At 48.0% G+C, this 17612-nt stretch overlaps 2 protein-coding genes and 2 pseudogenes across 9 annotated transcripts in view; 2 read left to right on the forward strand and 2 right to left on the reverse strand.

Annotated features, from left to right (window-relative positions):
- Positions 1 to 3414, forward strand: part of PIP5K1A (phosphatidylinositol-4-phosphate 5-kinase type 1 alpha) — a 36370-nt gene extending 32956 nt beyond the window's left edge. For all 4 annotated transcript variants that reach the window (XM_015595447.2, XM_006919765.2, XM_006919766.2 and 1 more), the window contains 2 exons: positions 1513 to 1561; positions 1844 to 3414. In XM_015595447.2, coding sequence (XP_015450933.1) covers positions 1513 to 1561; positions 1844 to 1846 — 52 coding nt within the window. In that variant the 3' untranslated portion in view covers positions 1847 to 3414. The remainder of the gene's footprint in view (positions 1 to 1512; positions 1562 to 1843) is intronic.
- On the reverse strand, positions 3 to 121 carry LOC112469076 (annotated as a pseudogene).
- Positions 3415 to 8972: 5558 nt separating the features above from the next.
- Positions 8973 to 17227, forward strand: PSMD4 (proteasome 26S subunit, non-ATPase 4). Of its 5 annotated transcripts, none has more exons than XM_015595448.2 (10): positions 8973 to 9106; positions 12920 to 13060; positions 14259 to 14373; positions 14732 to 14818; positions 15066 to 15134; positions 15246 to 15494; positions 15799 to 15916; positions 16078 to 16209; positions 16293 to 16360; positions 16949 to 17227. In XM_015595448.2, exons 1-10 carry the CDS (start codon positions 9081 to 9083, stop codon positions 17117 to 17119), a joined length of 1176 nt encoding a protein of 391 aa, XP_015450934.1. In that variant the 5' UTR covers positions 8973 to 9080; the 3' UTR covers positions 17120 to 17227. The 5 variants fall into 5 exon arrangements, with proteins under 5 accessions (XP_015450934.1, XP_015450935.1, XP_006919830.1 ...); XM_015595449.2 differs by having other exon boundaries at positions 15799 to 15907; XM_006919768.3 differs by having other exon boundaries at positions 15279 to 15494.
- Positions 12289 to 12404, reverse strand: LOC112469143 (annotated as a pseudogene).
- Positions 17228 to 17612: the final 385 nt, after the last annotated feature.

Consider the following 17612-nt stretch of genomic DNA (forward strand, 5'->3'; position numbering starts at 1 on the left):
TATGCCTACAGCACCTGGTCTTCCTAGGTAGTCTCCCATCCAAGTACTAACCAGGCCCGACCCTACTTAGCTTCCGAGATCAGATGAGATGGGACTTGTTCAGGGTAGCATGGCTGTAGACATGAACGGCCTTTTTTAAATGTGGCTGACTACTACACTGAAGCACCAACTTTAGTTTTTCTGAGACCTTAAAGAAGTATTTTACAGTTATACCCTCGGCTTCATCATTAGATCACATTTTCCTGGCAGTGCCCTGGATTTTATCCTTTTCAGAAGCCATTTCTTAATTTTAGCATCATTTGCTATCTGGAGAAACTTGGGATTTTTACAGCCATCAAGCTGGCTGCTGCTTGTTAATCGTCTTTTCCTTAACTTTTTTTCTTCTATTTTACTATAACCGTTAAACCAGGTGGCACTCAGCACTTTGCTGAGAACTCTCCACAGCAAGATCCCCTGGTTTATGAGACACAGGTACTATTTTCCACATAACTGCAGATGACATCGTTGCTGAACTTTGTCCTGCTACAAGGATCCCTTCATTCCATTTCTAATGAGTTTTTCCCCCTAACTTTTTCTTCAGCCTTCATTGGTAATCCCCTTAAAGTCCAAACTTCTACAATATATTCAAGGCTCTTTGAAACTTTCTCTAAAACTCCCTTCAAAGCCCATTTCCTCTGCCAAAGGCACTTCCACATTTTAGATTTTGATGACAATCGTACTTTATTTCCAGGTACAACAATCTATATTATCTGTTGTTGTGTGACAGATGACCCCAATACTTAGCAGCTAAAAACAACAAACATTTATTGTCTTGTATTTTATGTGGCTGAAGAATCGAGGTGTGGCTTGGCTGGATGCCTTCGGCTCAGTCTCTTAGGAGGTCACAGTCAGGCTTTTAGCCAGGGCAGTGGTCACAGCTGAAGGCTCGCCCAGGGGATGATCCGCTTCCAAGCTCACGTCTGTGGGTGTCGGCAGGATTCAGTTCCTTCCAGGCTGTTGGACTGAGGGCTCAGCGCCCTGCTGGCTATTGGCCAGTGGTACTCTCTTAGTTCCTTGTCACTTGGTCCTCTCCATAGGGCAGCTCACAGCACAGCGCTAGCTTCTCTCATATGCCCAAGCGGAATCTATAGTCTTTTTGTAACCTTATCTCAGAATTTACAGCCCACACTTTCACTAGAAGAAAGTCACTTAATCCAGCCCACACTCGAGAAGAGAGAATTACACAATGGCATGAATATCAGGCAGCAGTGATCATTGGGTGCCTGCCATACCTCGCGATGGAAGACAGAAAAGGATATTAGGAAAATATTTTATAGTATTTAAGAAACTAATTTAAAAAATGTGCTTCTAAAATCTAGTAGCTTCTTAGCCTCTTCTTTCTGAATCCTAAATTGCTTCTGAAGTGAAATATAGAGCAGTGCGATATTTGAGAAGAGAGTCCTTGTTTTTTTTGTTGTTTTTTTTACCTTCTAATTCTTCTATCTCCATTTTTTCCCTCCTGTTATTTTTTAGTTCATCCCTTTTGGAAAAGCTTGAAATCGAAGAGTCAGATTCCTCCCACGTGAGTGTCTGGGGTGTGGGGGAGGTGAATGCCTTGAAGGGTATAAAGAGGATGCACTGGTGGACTGGAGCCAGGTGTTAACTGGCAAGGTTAGAGGGACCGGGCGTCCCTTGAATCTTGCTTTTTAAAATTTCGATTTTGGTACGTCGTACTTGGAAGTCGAGGCTAAAATAGAAGAAAACTTCTGAACTATGCCAGCCAGGTTGAAATTAACTTAGATTCCTTTCCTGTCTCCTCGTCTCACGCTCCTCATCCCTAATTTCATACCCTTTCCCTTTTCAGTGAGCAGAAAACCTCAGATGACCTGGAACAAGATTCTGCCATCTCTGTGATCCCAAGATGTCAGCTCTTGCCCCAGCAGTGCTGAGTTTTATTCTTAGTCACCAACCAAGGAGTATAGTGGAGGCCAGGGGAGCTCTCCATTCCCTCTCTGAAGAGAAAAACATCTGCCTCTTCCTCTTGACTGGGCTTTAGTGCCATGGACAGTTGGAGACAGCAGCATCTGTCCACTCCGGAGTTGGGTAGCATGACCTTTCAGCTGGCCGACCTTGGCTTCCACGTCGAGTTGTTTTCAAACCCCCACTCTTCCTGCTGGAAGTGGGGTTGCTGGATCTGGGGGTTTTCTTTCCCCGCATCTACCTTCACCAGGAGCTGGACTCTTGATTTCCTCAGGACGGACTGGCCGGCACGTTATCGTTATCCCCACCATGGCTCTTTCTCTCTGAAAGAAGACCCCTGTGGCCTTTGTAAAGGTTTTGGGGGGAGTAAGGGTGTTAACCACCTCCCAACCTTTTTTTTTTCCCCTTAAAAAAGGGAAGAAAAAAAAATAGCGCACAGCACACAGTTTCCAGCCAGCCAATTTCAGCTCAGAACTCCACAGTGTCGCAGAGAGGCTGTTCACATGACTCCCTCAGACGAGCCCTGGTGTTTAAGACACAGAAGTGTGGGGATCGCTCTGCCTGCAGCAGCTCCTCTCCTCTCTCGGCGAATTTCTTAAGGCTGCAGGAATGGAGAGAGTGGGACAGCGGGGACTCTTCACCCCTTTTGTGAAAACGGCGGGGCAGCGTGGGTCCAGGAGGCCAGGGGCCGTTCCCGGCAGAACCTGCTCACCGCTGGGCCGTAATGATTATTACCATTTTGCAATTTGAAATGTATTCTGGTGGTTTTTCTAAATATGAAGACTTATCAAATGAATTTTAGATCCTTTTCCAAAGGAGATTTCTTCCTTGCTCTTCTCATTTTTCCAGCAGTGGAGCTGAGGTGCAGAGGGGACAGCTCTGTCTGTTCAACAGGCAGTCTGGTAGCTATGAAGCTGGAGAGCGTCCTCTGAAACTTGTGGGAGCCGCAGATTTTTGCCTAGGAGGCTGGGGCTCCGTAATCCTCCTCCCTGTCTCCAGGAGCTGCAGTCCTCGTCTGATCCTCCTCCTGTCTGGAGAGGAAGGGGCCTGGCATCTCAGGCCGACTGTTCAACTCCCCTGCTCCCCTCCCCCTCCCCACACCTTGATGGTAGGCTAGCTGATACCCCAAGTAACTGTCTATATTAGACACCCCCAGCCAGTTTCTGGCTGCCTGTCTTTGCTGCCATGTTCTTTTTTACAAGAAGGAAAGAAACAATTCCTGCTATTTTTTTTTCATAATTTACTATTTATGATGTATTTAAGTGTTTTATTCAGGACAGAGTTCTGTTGGGGGGGATATTCGAGGGAGGCTGGGTCTTAGGGAAGGGAATGGGAATCGACATTTTTATGAAGTGTCACTATTTGCCACTACTTTGTATTGTTCAGAAATGGCAAATGCAATATAAGTGATAAATATCCGGTTTTAATGTATTAAACTTTCATCAGTTATTTAGATCTGTTGCTTCCTGGTTCTTTTTCACATACCATCTGCCCCACCCCCCTACCCTACCGCCCCGGCTGTTTCGTTCACGGTGCCCTGAACCGATGCTGAGTCCTTTCCCGTTTCCCTTGCTGCAGCTTCAGTGTCATTCGCGCTGAGAGAAATGGTTTCATTCTCTTGCAGCTACTCCCTTCATCTTAAAACTCAAGGAAACGCTATGCATGAATATGGAGGGAATTACTGTAGGTCTGTCACCTTGGTTGCAAGCCACTTTAACTGAGGGATTTGGGGATCCAAACTTCAAAATCTCCTTCAGGTTTCGGAGGAAAGGAACAGTGGGAAAAGCAAGCTTGGGATCGGTTGGCCCTGGGGTTCCCTCCCTTCCCGGGACCTGGCCATCGGGTGTCGGTCTTTGAAAGACAGGGAGACTGCTCTCTCCTGTTTTCCTCTTTGTGAGGTTGCTCTTCTACTGTGATGGAACTAGACAGAAGCGGGGTGAGGCTCCTTCTAAGACTTGTGGGTTGGGGAGCTTTGGAGAAAAACAAGTTAACTAAATATTACTCCTTTTCATACATCATATTCTACAAAAATTTATGCAGCAGCTAATAAGCAGTGCGCTGGGCAGTTGGAGGTCAAAAGAAGTAATTGACCTTCAAGAGCTTACAGTGTCCAGGAGGAGCACGCGCCTGCACACACATGCACAGCAAAACACGTGAGATGTGATACAGTTAAGGGTTTCAGTTCTCTGAAAGGGTGGTACAGAACAGAAAGGTGGAAGATCTGAGGTTACTGTGGACTAGAAGTGTTGGGGAAAGTTGCACTCGAGCATGAGGGCCTGGCGGTGTGGGAACAAGGACCAGCCCACCATGAAGGCCCTGCCGGAGGGAGACCTGAGCGAGAATGTGGCAGTGAACGCAGGGGAGGCAACACTGAGAACTCTGACTGCTGGGCTGAGAAATGGGTATTTTAAACCATAGGCAATGGGAAACCATAGAATGTTTTGCCCTAAGTAGGACATGATCAAAATAATTCAGAGACTAATCTGTTGATGAAGTTTAGCAGAGTAGCTGGGAAAAGGCGGCTGGTTGGACTGTGATCAAAGGTGATGTAGGTCCAGACTGTGACAGCAGAGAGGAAGGGAGAGCTGAGATGGCAGTAAAGCACCTTTCCTGGCAGAACGATTAGAGTGAGGGAGGAACTGGGGGTTCCCGGAGTTTGGAATTTTAGTTTAAGCCACAGGCTGAGCCCTTCTGTAGGCTGGATGAGGAGAAAACTTCCTTAATAGGAGTTGAATCTGAATATGTTTTAGGCATAAATGGTCTTTTGGCTTCCCTTGCCTTGGCTTGTCATTGGCTCTTCAACTTATTCTTTCAGCTGCCGAGTGCTACAAACACCCTAATGGTCAGAGGGTGCCTCTAGTGGCAAGCAGCTGCTACTGCTCATTTTATAGCTGTCTCCTGCAGTCTATTCAGATGCAAGCAGGGCCTATTAATGAAAGCTTCTGTAACCAAAAGTTAGGGAAATGAAAATTACAGGACAATAAAGCTGGAAATCCTGGTCTAATGTTTTACTTTTAAGCATGTCAATCTCAGCTATTCCGAAAGTTACTCGCCAGACTTAGAATCTCATTCTTTAAGCAAACACTTGCCAGTTAAAATAGATCCCAGATTAAACTGTTTATTCTTTAGATTTCCAAGGACACAAGAAGCAGGTGAATATCTCCTGTAAAATTACTTTTTAAAGTCCATTATAAAGCATCTGCTTACTGCTTCTAAATTCCTCCATCTCCCCTCCCCTTTTTTTCTTTTGATTATGGAAATTTCCAAGTCAAAAGTAGAGTAGTATGGGGAACCACCATGTACTCATCCAGCTTCAATCGTCAGAATAAATCTGGCCAATCTGTCTCATTTGTACTTTCTACCCCTCCCCCACTTGCTCTCTGTACCCTCCAAAGAATTGAATTAAAATAAATCCCAGACATATCCTTCCATCCATAAATACTTCAACATAAGAGAACATTATAACATTTTTTAAAATTATTAATTCCTCAATATCCAGTTAGCAGTCAAAGTTAGCTAGTTGTCTTACAAAAAAGTTTTTACAAACACAGTCATGCTCCACGTAGTGACATTTCGGTCAAGGACAAACTGCATATCTTACCGTAGTCCTTTAGGATTACTAGGGAGTTGAAAAATTCCTATCGCCTAGCGACATCGGAGCCATCATAATGTCACAGTGTTTGTGGTGATGCTGGTATAAACAAACCTGCACATATAATTATGTATCCTCCATAATATTTGATAATAACCATTACTGGTTTATGTGCTTACTATTTTTGTTAGTGTACTCTTTCTAGATATTAAAAAAGGTTTGCTATGAAACAGTGTGCTGTATTATACCAGCAGCAGCTTCACATATCTCATGTTTACTATCTCTTGATGCATCATTTTTTCTTGCACCTGATTACGTCTTACGTTGTTCTAACAGTAACGTGCTGTATGGGCTTGTAGCCCAGGAGCAATAGGCTAGACCATACAGGCTAGTGTGTAGACCATCTAGGTTTGTGTATGTGCACTCTATGATGTTTGCACAATGAAAAAGCCTAACAATGCAATTCTCAACGTATCTTCACGTGATTTTTTTTTTTTACCCCATTCTCACTTGAACTCCCTCTCAAGTTTTTGTCCCCACTGTCGGACCAAAGCAGCTTTTATTAAGGTTGCTGATGCCTTCCATGTTGCTAACTGTATCAGTCCTCATCTCACTTGTCATGTCAGCAGCATCTGATAGTATGTTACTCCCTCCTCCTTGACACATTTTCTTCACTTGGCTTCTGGGATGCTACTTTCTCCTGGATGTCCTGACCAAGGCCCCGTGCTGCTCCATCTCCATTCTCTTTTCTGATTCCTCCTTTTCTCTCTAAGCTCTAAATGTTGAAGTGGTCCAGGGCTCAATCACAGAACTCCTTCTTTTAGTCTACATTCACTCCCCAGGTAATTTTTAAAAGTCTTTACAGTGGTCTAAAGACCCTGTATGCTTTGTCCAACTCCCCTTTCACCTCGTGATCTAAATAACATTTCAGTATCACCAAATTTATTTGCAGTCCAGACCTTTTTTCTGAACTGTATACTCATATCTACCCACTTCCTTGACATCTCCATTTAGATGTCTAACGAGCGTCTTAAACCTAATATGGCCCACGTTAAAGTTCTGGTTCCCGCCCCTCCTTGTCCATCTTCCATTCTTCTAGTTGCTTAGAACCAACTTTTACTCAACACTTTCTTCCCTTACACCCTCCACCAAATCCACTGGCAAATTCTATCAGTTATGTGCCTTACGATGTACTCAAAATCTAACCATACGTCACCAATTTCATCTCTTGTTACAACCCTAGCATAAGCCACCATCATATCATCTGATTACTGAAGCAGTCTCCTAACTGGTCTAACGCCCTCTGCTCTTTTTCCCCATAGCCTGTTCTCAGTGCAGCAGCCAGAGCAGAGCCGTCCTGTTAAAACCTTAAGTCAGATCCTCTGTTAAAAACGTCCCAACAGCTCCTTATCTCACTCAGAGTCCTTAAAATGGTCTACAAGACTGTACATGATCCAACCTCTTTACTCTCTGGCCTTGTTTCTTCTCATTCTCCCTCTCCCTCTACTCCAGCTTCTACTGGTCTCGTTCTTAAAATACACTCCTGCCTCAGGGCATTTGTACTTGCTCTTTCCCCAGGTATCCTTCAGGTCTCTCTGTTCAATGTAAGGCTTCCCTCATGTCCTGTTTATATAAAAATGAAACCGCATCCACCCTGGCTTATTTTTTCTCCCGTGCTCACCATTATTTGACTATATATATTCACTTACTGGTTTACTGTCTGCCTTCCCCTAGAGAATGTTAAGGTTCATGAGGGCAGGACTTTGCTTTGTTCCCTTCCGAGTGCCCAGAATAGTGCCTGACCCACAGGTAAATGAATGAATTATTCACTACTGCTTTTTAAAATTATTATAGATCTCGTTTTTGCTGAAATCAGATTTCATCTTTTGTGTGCATTGTTGCAACTCGCATCTCTCTTCATTGAAAAACTTCTGACATAATTCTAACACAAAGTCTTCCCTACTTGAAGAGAGTATTAATTCTCCATTCTCTCTAGGTTCAATCGATCTTGTAGGACCTAATTTTCACTCTGTTTTTATTGCCATTATATTTTGTATTCTTTGCACTATCTCCATAGACTTTTAAAAGTGTTGTAACTAAAAACTAGTCACAATCTATTAAATGACTGACTAAAGCTGAGATGGTGACACCTCCCTGCACAGATATCATGGACCCTGTTTTCCCAGAACAGTGATGATGACATTCATTCAGTTCCTAGTGCCTTTGTTTGGGTTGAACTTATACATTTAGAATACTAACTTATAATTACCACTGATGTTCAACTTTTCTTTCTTGTTGCATTACCCTGATTAACCCAGGGCATTATTTGTTGATGAATTTTCTACTTTATGAAATAATCTTCTCTTGATCTGATTTTAGCTATGTGTGCTGGTTTGTTTTGTACACTATTAATATAGCTACACATGCTTTCTTTTATTACTATTGCCTGATATATTTTTTTCCTCTCCCTCTGTTTTTATCTTTTGTCACTCACTTAGTTTGGCATATTCTAGTTACATTGCGTAGCTGGGTTTTTTCTTTCAAAAATGTAATTGTTTTTTAAGTATTTTGGTTATGTTTGAACTTGGCATTATTTTTCTCTGCTTTGTTATCCCCCCCCTTCCTGTCTATACTTATATTGACTTTTTTTTTTCCTCTAGTGATATGGAGATTTTATTTCTTATACTATCTTTGATGGTTACCAATAACTTTCGAACATATTCATTGAAACTTTACCCACATATAGATAATATGTATAGTACTCTTCTCCATCCCCACCTTTCAATTTGGCGTTCTGTAGCCATGATTGATCCTCCCCTCTTTCTCCCAAGACAGACACCTGGAATTTCCGGTTTTACTTGCAGGTATGTAGGTGTGGTGGAAAGTAATCCAAAGCATTTTTTAATGTTATTCTTGATTAACAAACCAACATGGTTTACTAGTTTTGTCTCCCATTCTTTGAGAGATTAGTTAAAATTATTGATTTGCCAAACCTTTCTGGGCTCCTGCCATGAGTCAGGTTCTGTACTGGGCTCAGGCATTGCACCGATGGATACCTTTCCTGCTTTAATTAAACGGGAGAGAGAGATACACATAAATGCAATTCAGAGGGCTAGGGCTTAGGAGTTAGCAGTTAGATGAACAAAGTGCTACCGGGTACAGAGGGACCTGGAAAAAATTAACCTACCACTTTTTGAAAACAACGGCGCTGGAGCCGACACAATCGCGGCACTTTCAAAGGTTTCTCCACAGCTTCTCTCAGACCCCGCCAGCGGGGAACTCCACGGGAGAACTCGAATGACTGGCAAGGTGGACGCGGGGGTCCTCTGCGCGTTATTTCTGTCCTCGGCTCGCCCCGCACGCCCCTTTAATTTGGGCGGTACCTACAACTCCCAGAAGGCAACGCGGGGATAGAGGCGGAAGCGACTGGCCGGGACGCGGCCTGTGATTGGTGGAGAGCGCTGGCCAATCGGAGAGGCTGTTGTTGGGCCGTCCGGAGAGCCGGCCCGGGAGGGAGGAAGGTGGCAAGATGGTGTTGGAGAGCACCATGGTTTGGTGAGGAGCTGTCTCGGGGCCCCGTGAGGGGCGGACCTGGGTCGGGGGCGCGTGTTGCGCGGAGGCTGGGCGGGCCTGAGGTGGGGGCGGGGGTCCGATGGGCGAGACGCGGCCTTGGGCCTGGAGAGAAGGCGCCCCGCCGACTCCCTGAGTCATCCCGGGCCCGGGAGAGGAGGCCGTCCCGGGTGCCCCCGCCAGCCCTCACCCCGCGGACAGCCCTTGACCGGCGGATCCCCGCCGCCTCTCTCGCCTCCGGCGTGGTCTTCTCAGACTGGCCCGGGCCTGTCTTTAGCCAGAGTCCTGCTTCTGCCTCCCATCCCAGACGTTAGGGAGAGCGATCATAAATCCCTTCCCCGGCCCATTCATCCTCTGCCTCTGTGCCCTTTCCCTGTGTCATCTTCGGAGGTACTATCTAGAGAGTGCTTTCTCTGTATCAGGCATTAATTTACTTTATCTCACTTAAAGCTCACAACACTTGAAGGTAAGCAGCCCTTCGGTTGACAGATGATACCGAGTCTCAGCAATTTTCGATGACTTACCGAAAGTCACACAGCTAATTAAGTGGTGGAGCCAAGATTTAAACTCAGGGCTGTCTGACACAAAGGCTCTTCTCTAGTGAGCTAGCTTCAGTCTCAGACTTGGGGCGAGTGTCTATGATGAGTTGGATTAGAAGCTGAGGACACAAACTTTTGCAAGATTTCAAGAGTTTCTTTTAAGCGTGTGCATATAATATAACACACAACAGTACACAGACACACACCACAGATCACCAGTTAGACAGAACGGAGTTTTCCTTTGGGAGAGGGGGGATAGCATTACCAGATAAAGTATAGGATTCCCTATTAAATTTGAAGTTCAAATAAATAATACTCTTTAATATATAAAAAAGATATAAGTATTTCCCAAAGATTGCAGAAACATACGTATACTAAAAAGTTATCAGTTGTTTATCTGGAATTCAAATTAAACTGGGACTCCTGTATTTTTGTTGGCTAAATCTGGTAACCTGTGGGAGAGAGCATCTTAGAAAGAGAACAAGATTTGGAATCCAAAAACCTGTTTTTTGGTACTTAGCAGCATGTTCTCGAGAACGTAGGAAGGAAATCAATCTAAAAAATGGAACATTAATAGCATCCACTCTCCTTACGGCACAGGTGGGCAAAACGTAGTTCTCTGTAAACTGCAGAGCACTGTACATGTTAATTGCCATGGCACTTGAGGAGTCCTCAAGAAAGAATTTAAGAGAGGCCTTGAAAGGACTTAGACAAATGTCGGGAGGGAGAGGCCTTAACAGTCAGGGGGAAGGACAAAGCTGCTGCATTGTAAACATCCAAGGCCTGGCTAGGGGTTAGGACATTGACTAGTGTGACTTCGTTATAAGGTTGTTGGTTTAAGATGATTCGCCCACTTTTTTTTTTTTTTTTGTAAAGGTAGATAGGACCAGGTAGAAGACCACAAATGTTAAGTTGAGGGTGGTCGAACCTTTCAGTAGAACTGTTGAAAAAGTTCTGAGGTGGGGGGATGGAAAAAGTTCTGAGGTGGGGGGATGGAAGCAGAGCTGTTACAAAATGGCATTTAATAATATTGATATGGTTTGGTTTAGGAGGACAGATTGGCCCAGGGGGATGTATTGGTGGCCTACTGTAATAGCCCAGCTGAGGTGGGGATGGGGCCTCATGCTTTGCTTTCCTCAGAATTCTCTGGAGGAGTTTATTAAAAATTGCAACTATTTGACTCTCCTCTCCATCCGCTTGAGTCAGGCTCTCAGTCAGGGAAGTCCAGGCGTCTGTATTCTCTTTTTAAATGAAGACTTTCTAGAATAGCTGGATAACAACATAAGCCCTTATTTTGATGTGAATTTTTGTTGGGAAAAAGTTACATAATGTTGAGAAAAGTGGTCACCAGGAATATGTATATTATTCCATTCATACAAAGTTCAAAATTGGGAAAATTAATATATTTTTTAGGGATACATACACAGGCGTTAAAGCATCTGTGTTTTTAACACCACCGCCACCACTGTCATCACCCTCCCAGTGGTTCTGACGCACAGATGCACAACAGAGTATGAGAACTACTGGCATGTTCTCCACCGTCAGTTCTCCCTGTTTCTCCAGCTCCCTTTCTCACTCTGACACCTCCCTCCCAGCCCTCATCCATCTGCTGATCTTGCCCACAATCCTTATACTTAGTAGCTGTTCCATCTGGATCATCCTCAAAGCCTCCCTTGTTTTTTATATTTGGACTCACCACTGTGTGTGGAGCTAGAGAGGCAGTTACTTCTCTGAAGGGGGAATAATCAGAAACAGTGTAGCAGGGAAAAAAGAATAATGCGTGGTCCGTAGAATCAGCCCTTGACCTCCTCGACGGTAAGAACCAGTCTGTGTTTCATGCTCACTCTCAGGCAGTATGCTAGTACTTTCCATGCATTTAATCCTCATGGCAATCCTAGAGGTAGGTACAATAAAACCCATTTTACAGATGAAGTTATAGGACCTTAAAGAAATTAAATAACTTCCTCAGGACCTTAGAATTAGTAGCAGAATAGGGATTTGAGCCTGTGCCTGAACACTGCCCTTTATTCCCTTTTCTCCTTGCCTTGCAGTAGCTTCTTAATTACTGCTCTTCATCATTTTTGGTTTGTATTTCTTGCCAGGCAAAGGATGCTAAAGAGGAAAACTGCCCCCGAAGCCCATGTTTTGCTTGCCCATGTAAATGAGGCATCTTAGCTAGGACATGGCTTCCTTCCATCAGCACAGATGGAATCGGTGACTGTTAAAGACTGAGGGACCTCGGGTCATCCAGAACTGCTCCTGTTCAGGAGCTAGTGTGGCCACTTCCCTTACCTGCCTCCTTTTGGCCTCTGGGAAGCTGGAGCTTGTATTTCCTATGATCTGGATTCTTAAGATTGTGAGAAGTTGCGGAGGAAGAAGAGATGAGACCCCAAATCCATGAACCCTCATTTTTGCAGTTCAGTCCAGCTGCCAGAGCTGTTACACATTAACCAGATGATTGTACTGTGCCGTCTTGCACTCGGTGCTGCCAGATGTTTTATAAATATTTTTAAGTTGCCTTCTTCATTTCCTTTGGAAGACTCCCATCTTAATGGCAGACTTAGAGTCCATGACAACACTTAATAACACATGCACTTTATTATTATTATTATTTTTTTTTTTTATTTATGCCCACAGCACCTGGTCTTCCTAGGTAGTCTCCCATCCAAGTACTAACCAGGCCTGACCCTGCTTAGCTTCTGAAATCACACATCAGGCTTGTTCAGGGTGGCATGGCCATGGACCATGGACCGTGGCTCCACTGGGGCGTGAACCCAGGACCTTCTGCGTGTAAAGTAGATGTGCTATACTATGGAACCATGTCCTTATGCACCTTATAAAAAGGTAGTCGAGGTACGTCAGCTATGGTGTACGATAGTTGGAAGGTAGATTGCAGCCTTATCGGAATGCTGTAGAGAAGGGATTTAGTCAACGGCCATACCACCCTGAGCGCACCGCATCGTGTCTGATCTCGGAAGCTAAGCACGATTGAGCCTGGTCAGTACTTGGATGGGAGATTTAACTTTTTTTTTTCTCTCTCCTTTGGCCATTTTGAGTCAGTAAGTCTGAGATAAGGCTTGGTCATATATTTAAAAAAAAAAAATGCAAGTGATTCTAAGTTCCACAGACCGAGAGCCAGTGTTATGCCCACAATGCCCCTTCCAGGGGAGGTGTTGAAGGACGTGGGGGGTCACTGGTGCTGCAGAGAATGCCTCACATTCTACACCGTGTGTCTTCTCTCTCCCTCCTAATGTGACAGCGTGGACAACAGTGAGTACATGAGGAACGGGGACTTCTTACCCACCCGGCTGCAGGCCCAGCAGGACGCTGTCAACATAGTATGTCACTCCAAGACCCGCAGCAACCCTGAGAACAACGTGGGCCTCATCACACTAGCCAAGTACGTGGGACAGAGGAGGAGAGGGCTCTGCAGGCAGGCGTGGGTTTCCCACATGTGACCCGCTATGGACGCATCAATTCTGTGAGGCTGCTTTTGCCCATGACCTTCCTAGATTAACTTCCTCACTTTTCAGTGTAAATATAAATAACTTGTTTTTAATAATAACCTGAATCGAACACAGGTGTAAAGCTAAGTCTCCTGGGATAAAATTTCACAGTATAATTGAAAGTCAATGAAAAGTGATTTGGGGTCAGAGCTCCGGGCCACGTACACACATCCCGTTGCCCCAAAAGCAGTTAGGAGGCGATGATCCTCAGTTGAGTGACTGCCTCGCCCAGTGTGCATGTCTTAGCTGGGCAGTGGATCTAGAAATGGGGGGATGGGAGGGAGCAGTGTCCCCTGGTTGTGGGAGATTCTCAGCCCTGTGAGCAAGATAACGTGAGAGGAGCGAGGGGGACACTCAGGGAGGAAGAGGGCAAACTTCTTACAGAGTCAGCCACTCATTGCTGTGCCTCACGTCTGCTCAACACCAGATGTTTTTCCCAGTTTTATTGAGATACAGTTGGCATATGACGTGTAAGTTTAAGGCGTGCCGCATAATTTGTTACGTGCACGTTCAGTCGACCCTTGAATGCCTTGAGCTTCACGGGTCCGCTCACACACAGACACTTGCCAATAGTTAGATGGTCGGCCCTCCGCGTCCCCGGGTTTCGCATCCACGGACTCAGCCAGTTGTGGGTCGAGAACAGTATTTTCGATCTGCAGGTAGAAATCCCCAGGTGCAGAGCCAGCAGTCTGCACTGTTCTAGGCCATTTTATATAAGGGACTTGAGCATCACAGCGGGTCCTGGAACCAATCCCTTGAGGATACCAAGGGACCGTAGTTAGTTTTGGGGGAGGTAGAAGTTACACACGGGCTTCGGGCTGTGCAGGGGGCCGCCTCCCAGACCCCACGGTCATTAGAGTCGACCGTACTGGGAGACAAGCAGAATAAGTTTAGCCAACACCATACCTCCTGTAGTTGTTACTTGTGTTTCCTCGTGATGAGGAATTTTAAGATCTCTGTAAACATTAAATGTTTGATTAGGAAAAATTGCGATTACAGTTATTATCAAAGTCTCTAAAGGAAAGATGAGTCAGACAGTTTGGAGGCCCTTGTCTTGACCTGAAATGGCGGAAATGCTTTCCCCACTGCCAGTGACTGTGAGGTGCTGACCACACTCACCCCCGACACCGGCCGCATCCTGTCCAAGCTCCACACCGTGCAGCCCAAAGGCAAGATCACCTTCTGCACCGGCATCCGCGTGGCCCACGTGAGTCCTCCTTGCCCTCAGGTTCTGCTTCCCGCGTTGTTCATTCCTCCCCTGGAATCCTGAGCTAGAGCCAGGCAGGGAAGAGAGGGGCCTAGAGAAAGGCGTAGAAAGGGTGCGGGGTGAACCCCAGGATCGGTGAGCTTCGTGAAGGGAAGGTTCCCAGGAACAGAGAGTAATCCCTTTCCTCGTCCACAGAGAGGCACAGCGGGAGGGGGGTGGAGGGTGGCGTTGAGACCTGCATGTGTCAGCACAGTGGTAGACTTGAGATACATGGAAGCCACAAGAAAAAAAGGACAGTGACAGCAGCGAGCCCAGTGATTCTTCTGGCCGACTCTGAGAACTTCCTCTTCTTTACAAGTTGGCTCTGAAGCACCGACAGGGCAAGAATCACAAGATGCGCATCATCGCCTTCGTGGGGAGCCCCGTGGAGGACAACGAGAAGGATGTGAGTCCACACGACAGGTTGGGACAGTGGGCAGCACATGGTTGGGACCGGGTCTCAGCCCTTAGGAGAGCCAGGCAGGGGCGCTGGGGTCACCACTTCTGGGAGGGGAAAGGCCGGTATGCAGCGTTCGGTGCTTCCGTTGGGGGCCCCGGGCAGGTGAGCTGATTTCCGTATGCTTTTTGTGAGGTGCGTCACTTCCCTTCATAGTATGAGACAGATTTCCTTATTTCTCTCCCCTTCTTCCCAGCTGGTGAAACTGGCTAAACGCCTCAAGAAGGAGAAAGTAAATGTTGACATTATCAACTTTGGGGAAGAGGTGAGTACGGACCCGCTGCGGGGCATCGGCTTGGTTCGGTGAGGACAGCCTTCACCCAGGGGAGCGCCCGCACTGCAGGACCGAGGTGGCAGCGACTGGGCCGTGGGGCAGGGAGAAAGCCTCCCGCACCCTTCCGTCCTGCAGGAGGTGAACACAGAGAAGCTGACGGCCTTTGTGAACACACTGAATGGCAAAGATGGAACCGGTTCTCATTTGGTGACGGTGCCTCCTGGGCCTAGCCTGGCCGATGCCCTCATCAGCTCTCCAATTCTGGCTGGCGAAGGCGGTGCCATGCTGGGTCTTGGTGCCAGTGACTTTGAATTTGGAGTAGATCCCAGTGCTGACCCTGAGCTGGCCCTGGTGAGCAAACGCTGACCTCACGTGGAGCCCAGGGCTCCTGCTCTGTCCTCCTCTGCTGACACTCGCACGTCACATAGCTGCTTCTCCGGGGCCGCGCAGCCCTCGACAGCCTTGCTCCTTTCCCCAGACCGCCTTCTGCCCCGCTGCCCCGTAAGCCCATCTGGCCAGACCCTTGTTCGCTTCTGACTACACCCCAGGCTTCTCCCAGGGCTGTCCTTTTGTCCTGCGTCACCCCTCCCGCTTCCCCTGCAGTCCTGTCCCACCTGTGGTGCTTGGCGGGGCACTGACGGGCCCTGCCTTCCAGGCCCTCCGCGTCTCCATGGAGGAGCAGCGGCAGCGGCAGGAGGAGGAGGCGCGGCGGGCAGCTGCAGCCTCCGCGGCCGAGGCCGGGATCGCTGCTTCCGGGACCGAAGGTGAAAGAGGTGGACTCTGAAGCCCGGGACGGCGGGGCGCTCCCTGGCAGGCGGTGTAGACACGGGGTGGGAGCGGGGTCTGGCTGTCGGGACTGTGTGGGCCAAGGCCGTGAGGGGGCCTGTGGGGGACGTGGCACCAGCTCTACCCTGCCGCTCTCTTCCGTTCCCAGACTCAGACGACGCGCTGCTGAAGATGACCATCGGCCAGCAGGAGTTCGGCCGCCCCGGGCTCCCTGACCTGAGCAGCATGACTGAGGAGGAGCAGATCGCGTATGCCATGCAGATGTCCCTGCAGGGCGCAGGTGCCGCGGGCCGGCCGGGTATGCTCAGGTGGGCGGCTGTGGGGCTGGGGGCGGAACTGAACACGCTGGCCTCTTTTCCTCAGAGTTTGGCCAGGCAGAAGCCGCTGACATTGATGCCAGTTCAGCCATGGACACATCAGAGCCCGCCAAGGTGAGGGCCGGTGATGACTCCCTGCCCTCATCAGACCCAAAACCCCCTCGTGCTCAGAGCCGCAGCCCTGGAGGCCTGGCATGGCGCCTCTCCCAGGCTCGCAGGTGGGCTCGTCGAGGGGCGGGAGGAAGCTAACACGGATGTGCACCTCTCTGTGTAAAGCTCGCGAGGGTGATGTGATGCTCGTGATCAGAGGTTACAGGTGTCCCAGTATCCTGTAATTTTCCTTGCTGGTGTGAGCGGTCCGGACAGGTGTCTAGGATGTTATCCTCCCAGGAGAGTGAAAAGAGGGTCTAGAAAAAAGCAAAGGGGGGAGCAGGTGTCCGACAGTAGGAAACCTGGACGCGATGGCATCTGTTCTCACCCTGGAGTGCGGGAAGCAAAGCTCCGGTTTCTCCCGCTTGGTTAGTAACGGGCGCGTCCCAGCAGGTAGAGGCTCTCGTGTTTGCTGCGTCGTCCTTCCCACCCTCAGCCCCAGGTGACCCCAGCCCCAGACAGGAGGCGAGGGGCTCCCTCGGGAGCGTGCTCATGTCCCTTGTGCCCACTTGCCCCCCGCCCCTGCCACGAGCTGACACCACCCTTTTGCAGGAGGAAGATGATTACGATGTGATGCAGGACCCCGAGTTTCTTCAGAGTGTCCTGGAGAACCTTCCAGGCGTGGACCCCAACAACGAGGCCATTCGCAATGCCATGGGCTCCCTGGCCTCCCAGGCCACTAAGGAGGGCAAGAAGGACAAGAAGGAGGAGGACAAGAAATGAGACTGGAGGGAAAGGGCAGCTGAGCCCGCTCGGGGCTGCGTGGCGGGGACACAGGGCTCGGTATGTTGTCTGTAACCACTGCAACTCAAATAAAGCTTGGCAACTTTTTTTTTTTTCTTTTTTACTTCACAGAGGGGTGGCTTTGAGTGTGAGGGGGTTCGTGGCGGGAAGGGGAGCTCCTCTGTTGAGTTCTCTGTCTCCAGTACCTGATCTCTAAGTCCTGACCTGTTAACCTCCTCCCCTCTCCCATCACCTTGCCTGTCTCCTGCCCTGGGGCTGTTTGCTTTGGAATTAAGAGACACTGCAGGGAGTCACTGTGTTAGGCACTAGGGCCACAGAGGTGAATAGCATACAGCATTTTGGCCTTTGGGGACTCTGAGCCCGGGCAGGGCCAGCACAGAAATGAGACTGCACATCTGTGGAAGTACCCCGGGAGGCCTGAGCAGGCACTGGGGAACAGCTGAGAAAGGGCTGATGCTTGCAGCCTCCGGCA

The sequence above is a fragment of the Pteropus alecto genome, unplaced genomic scaffold (genome assembly GCF_000325575.1).
Source record: "Pteropus alecto unplaced genomic scaffold, ASM32557v1 scaffold106, whole genome shotgun sequence".
Classification (NCBI taxonomy): Eukaryota; Metazoa; Chordata; class Mammalia; order Chiroptera; family Pteropodidae; genus Pteropus; species Pteropus alecto.

Excerpts from the sequence above, each read along its gene's own strand:
- PSMD4 (XM_015595448.2), top strand. The coding sequence starts at position 9,081 with ATGGTGTTGGAGAGCACCATGGTTTG. Across the intron at positions 9,107-12,919 it reads TTGGAGAGCACCATGGTTTG|CGTGGACAACAGTGAGTACA; the intron begins GTGAGGAGCTGT and ends CTAATGTGACAG. Across the intron at positions 13,061-14,258 it reads GGCCTCATCACACTAGCCAA|TGACTGTGAGGTGCTGACCA; the intron begins GTACGTGGGACA and ends CCCCACTGCCAG.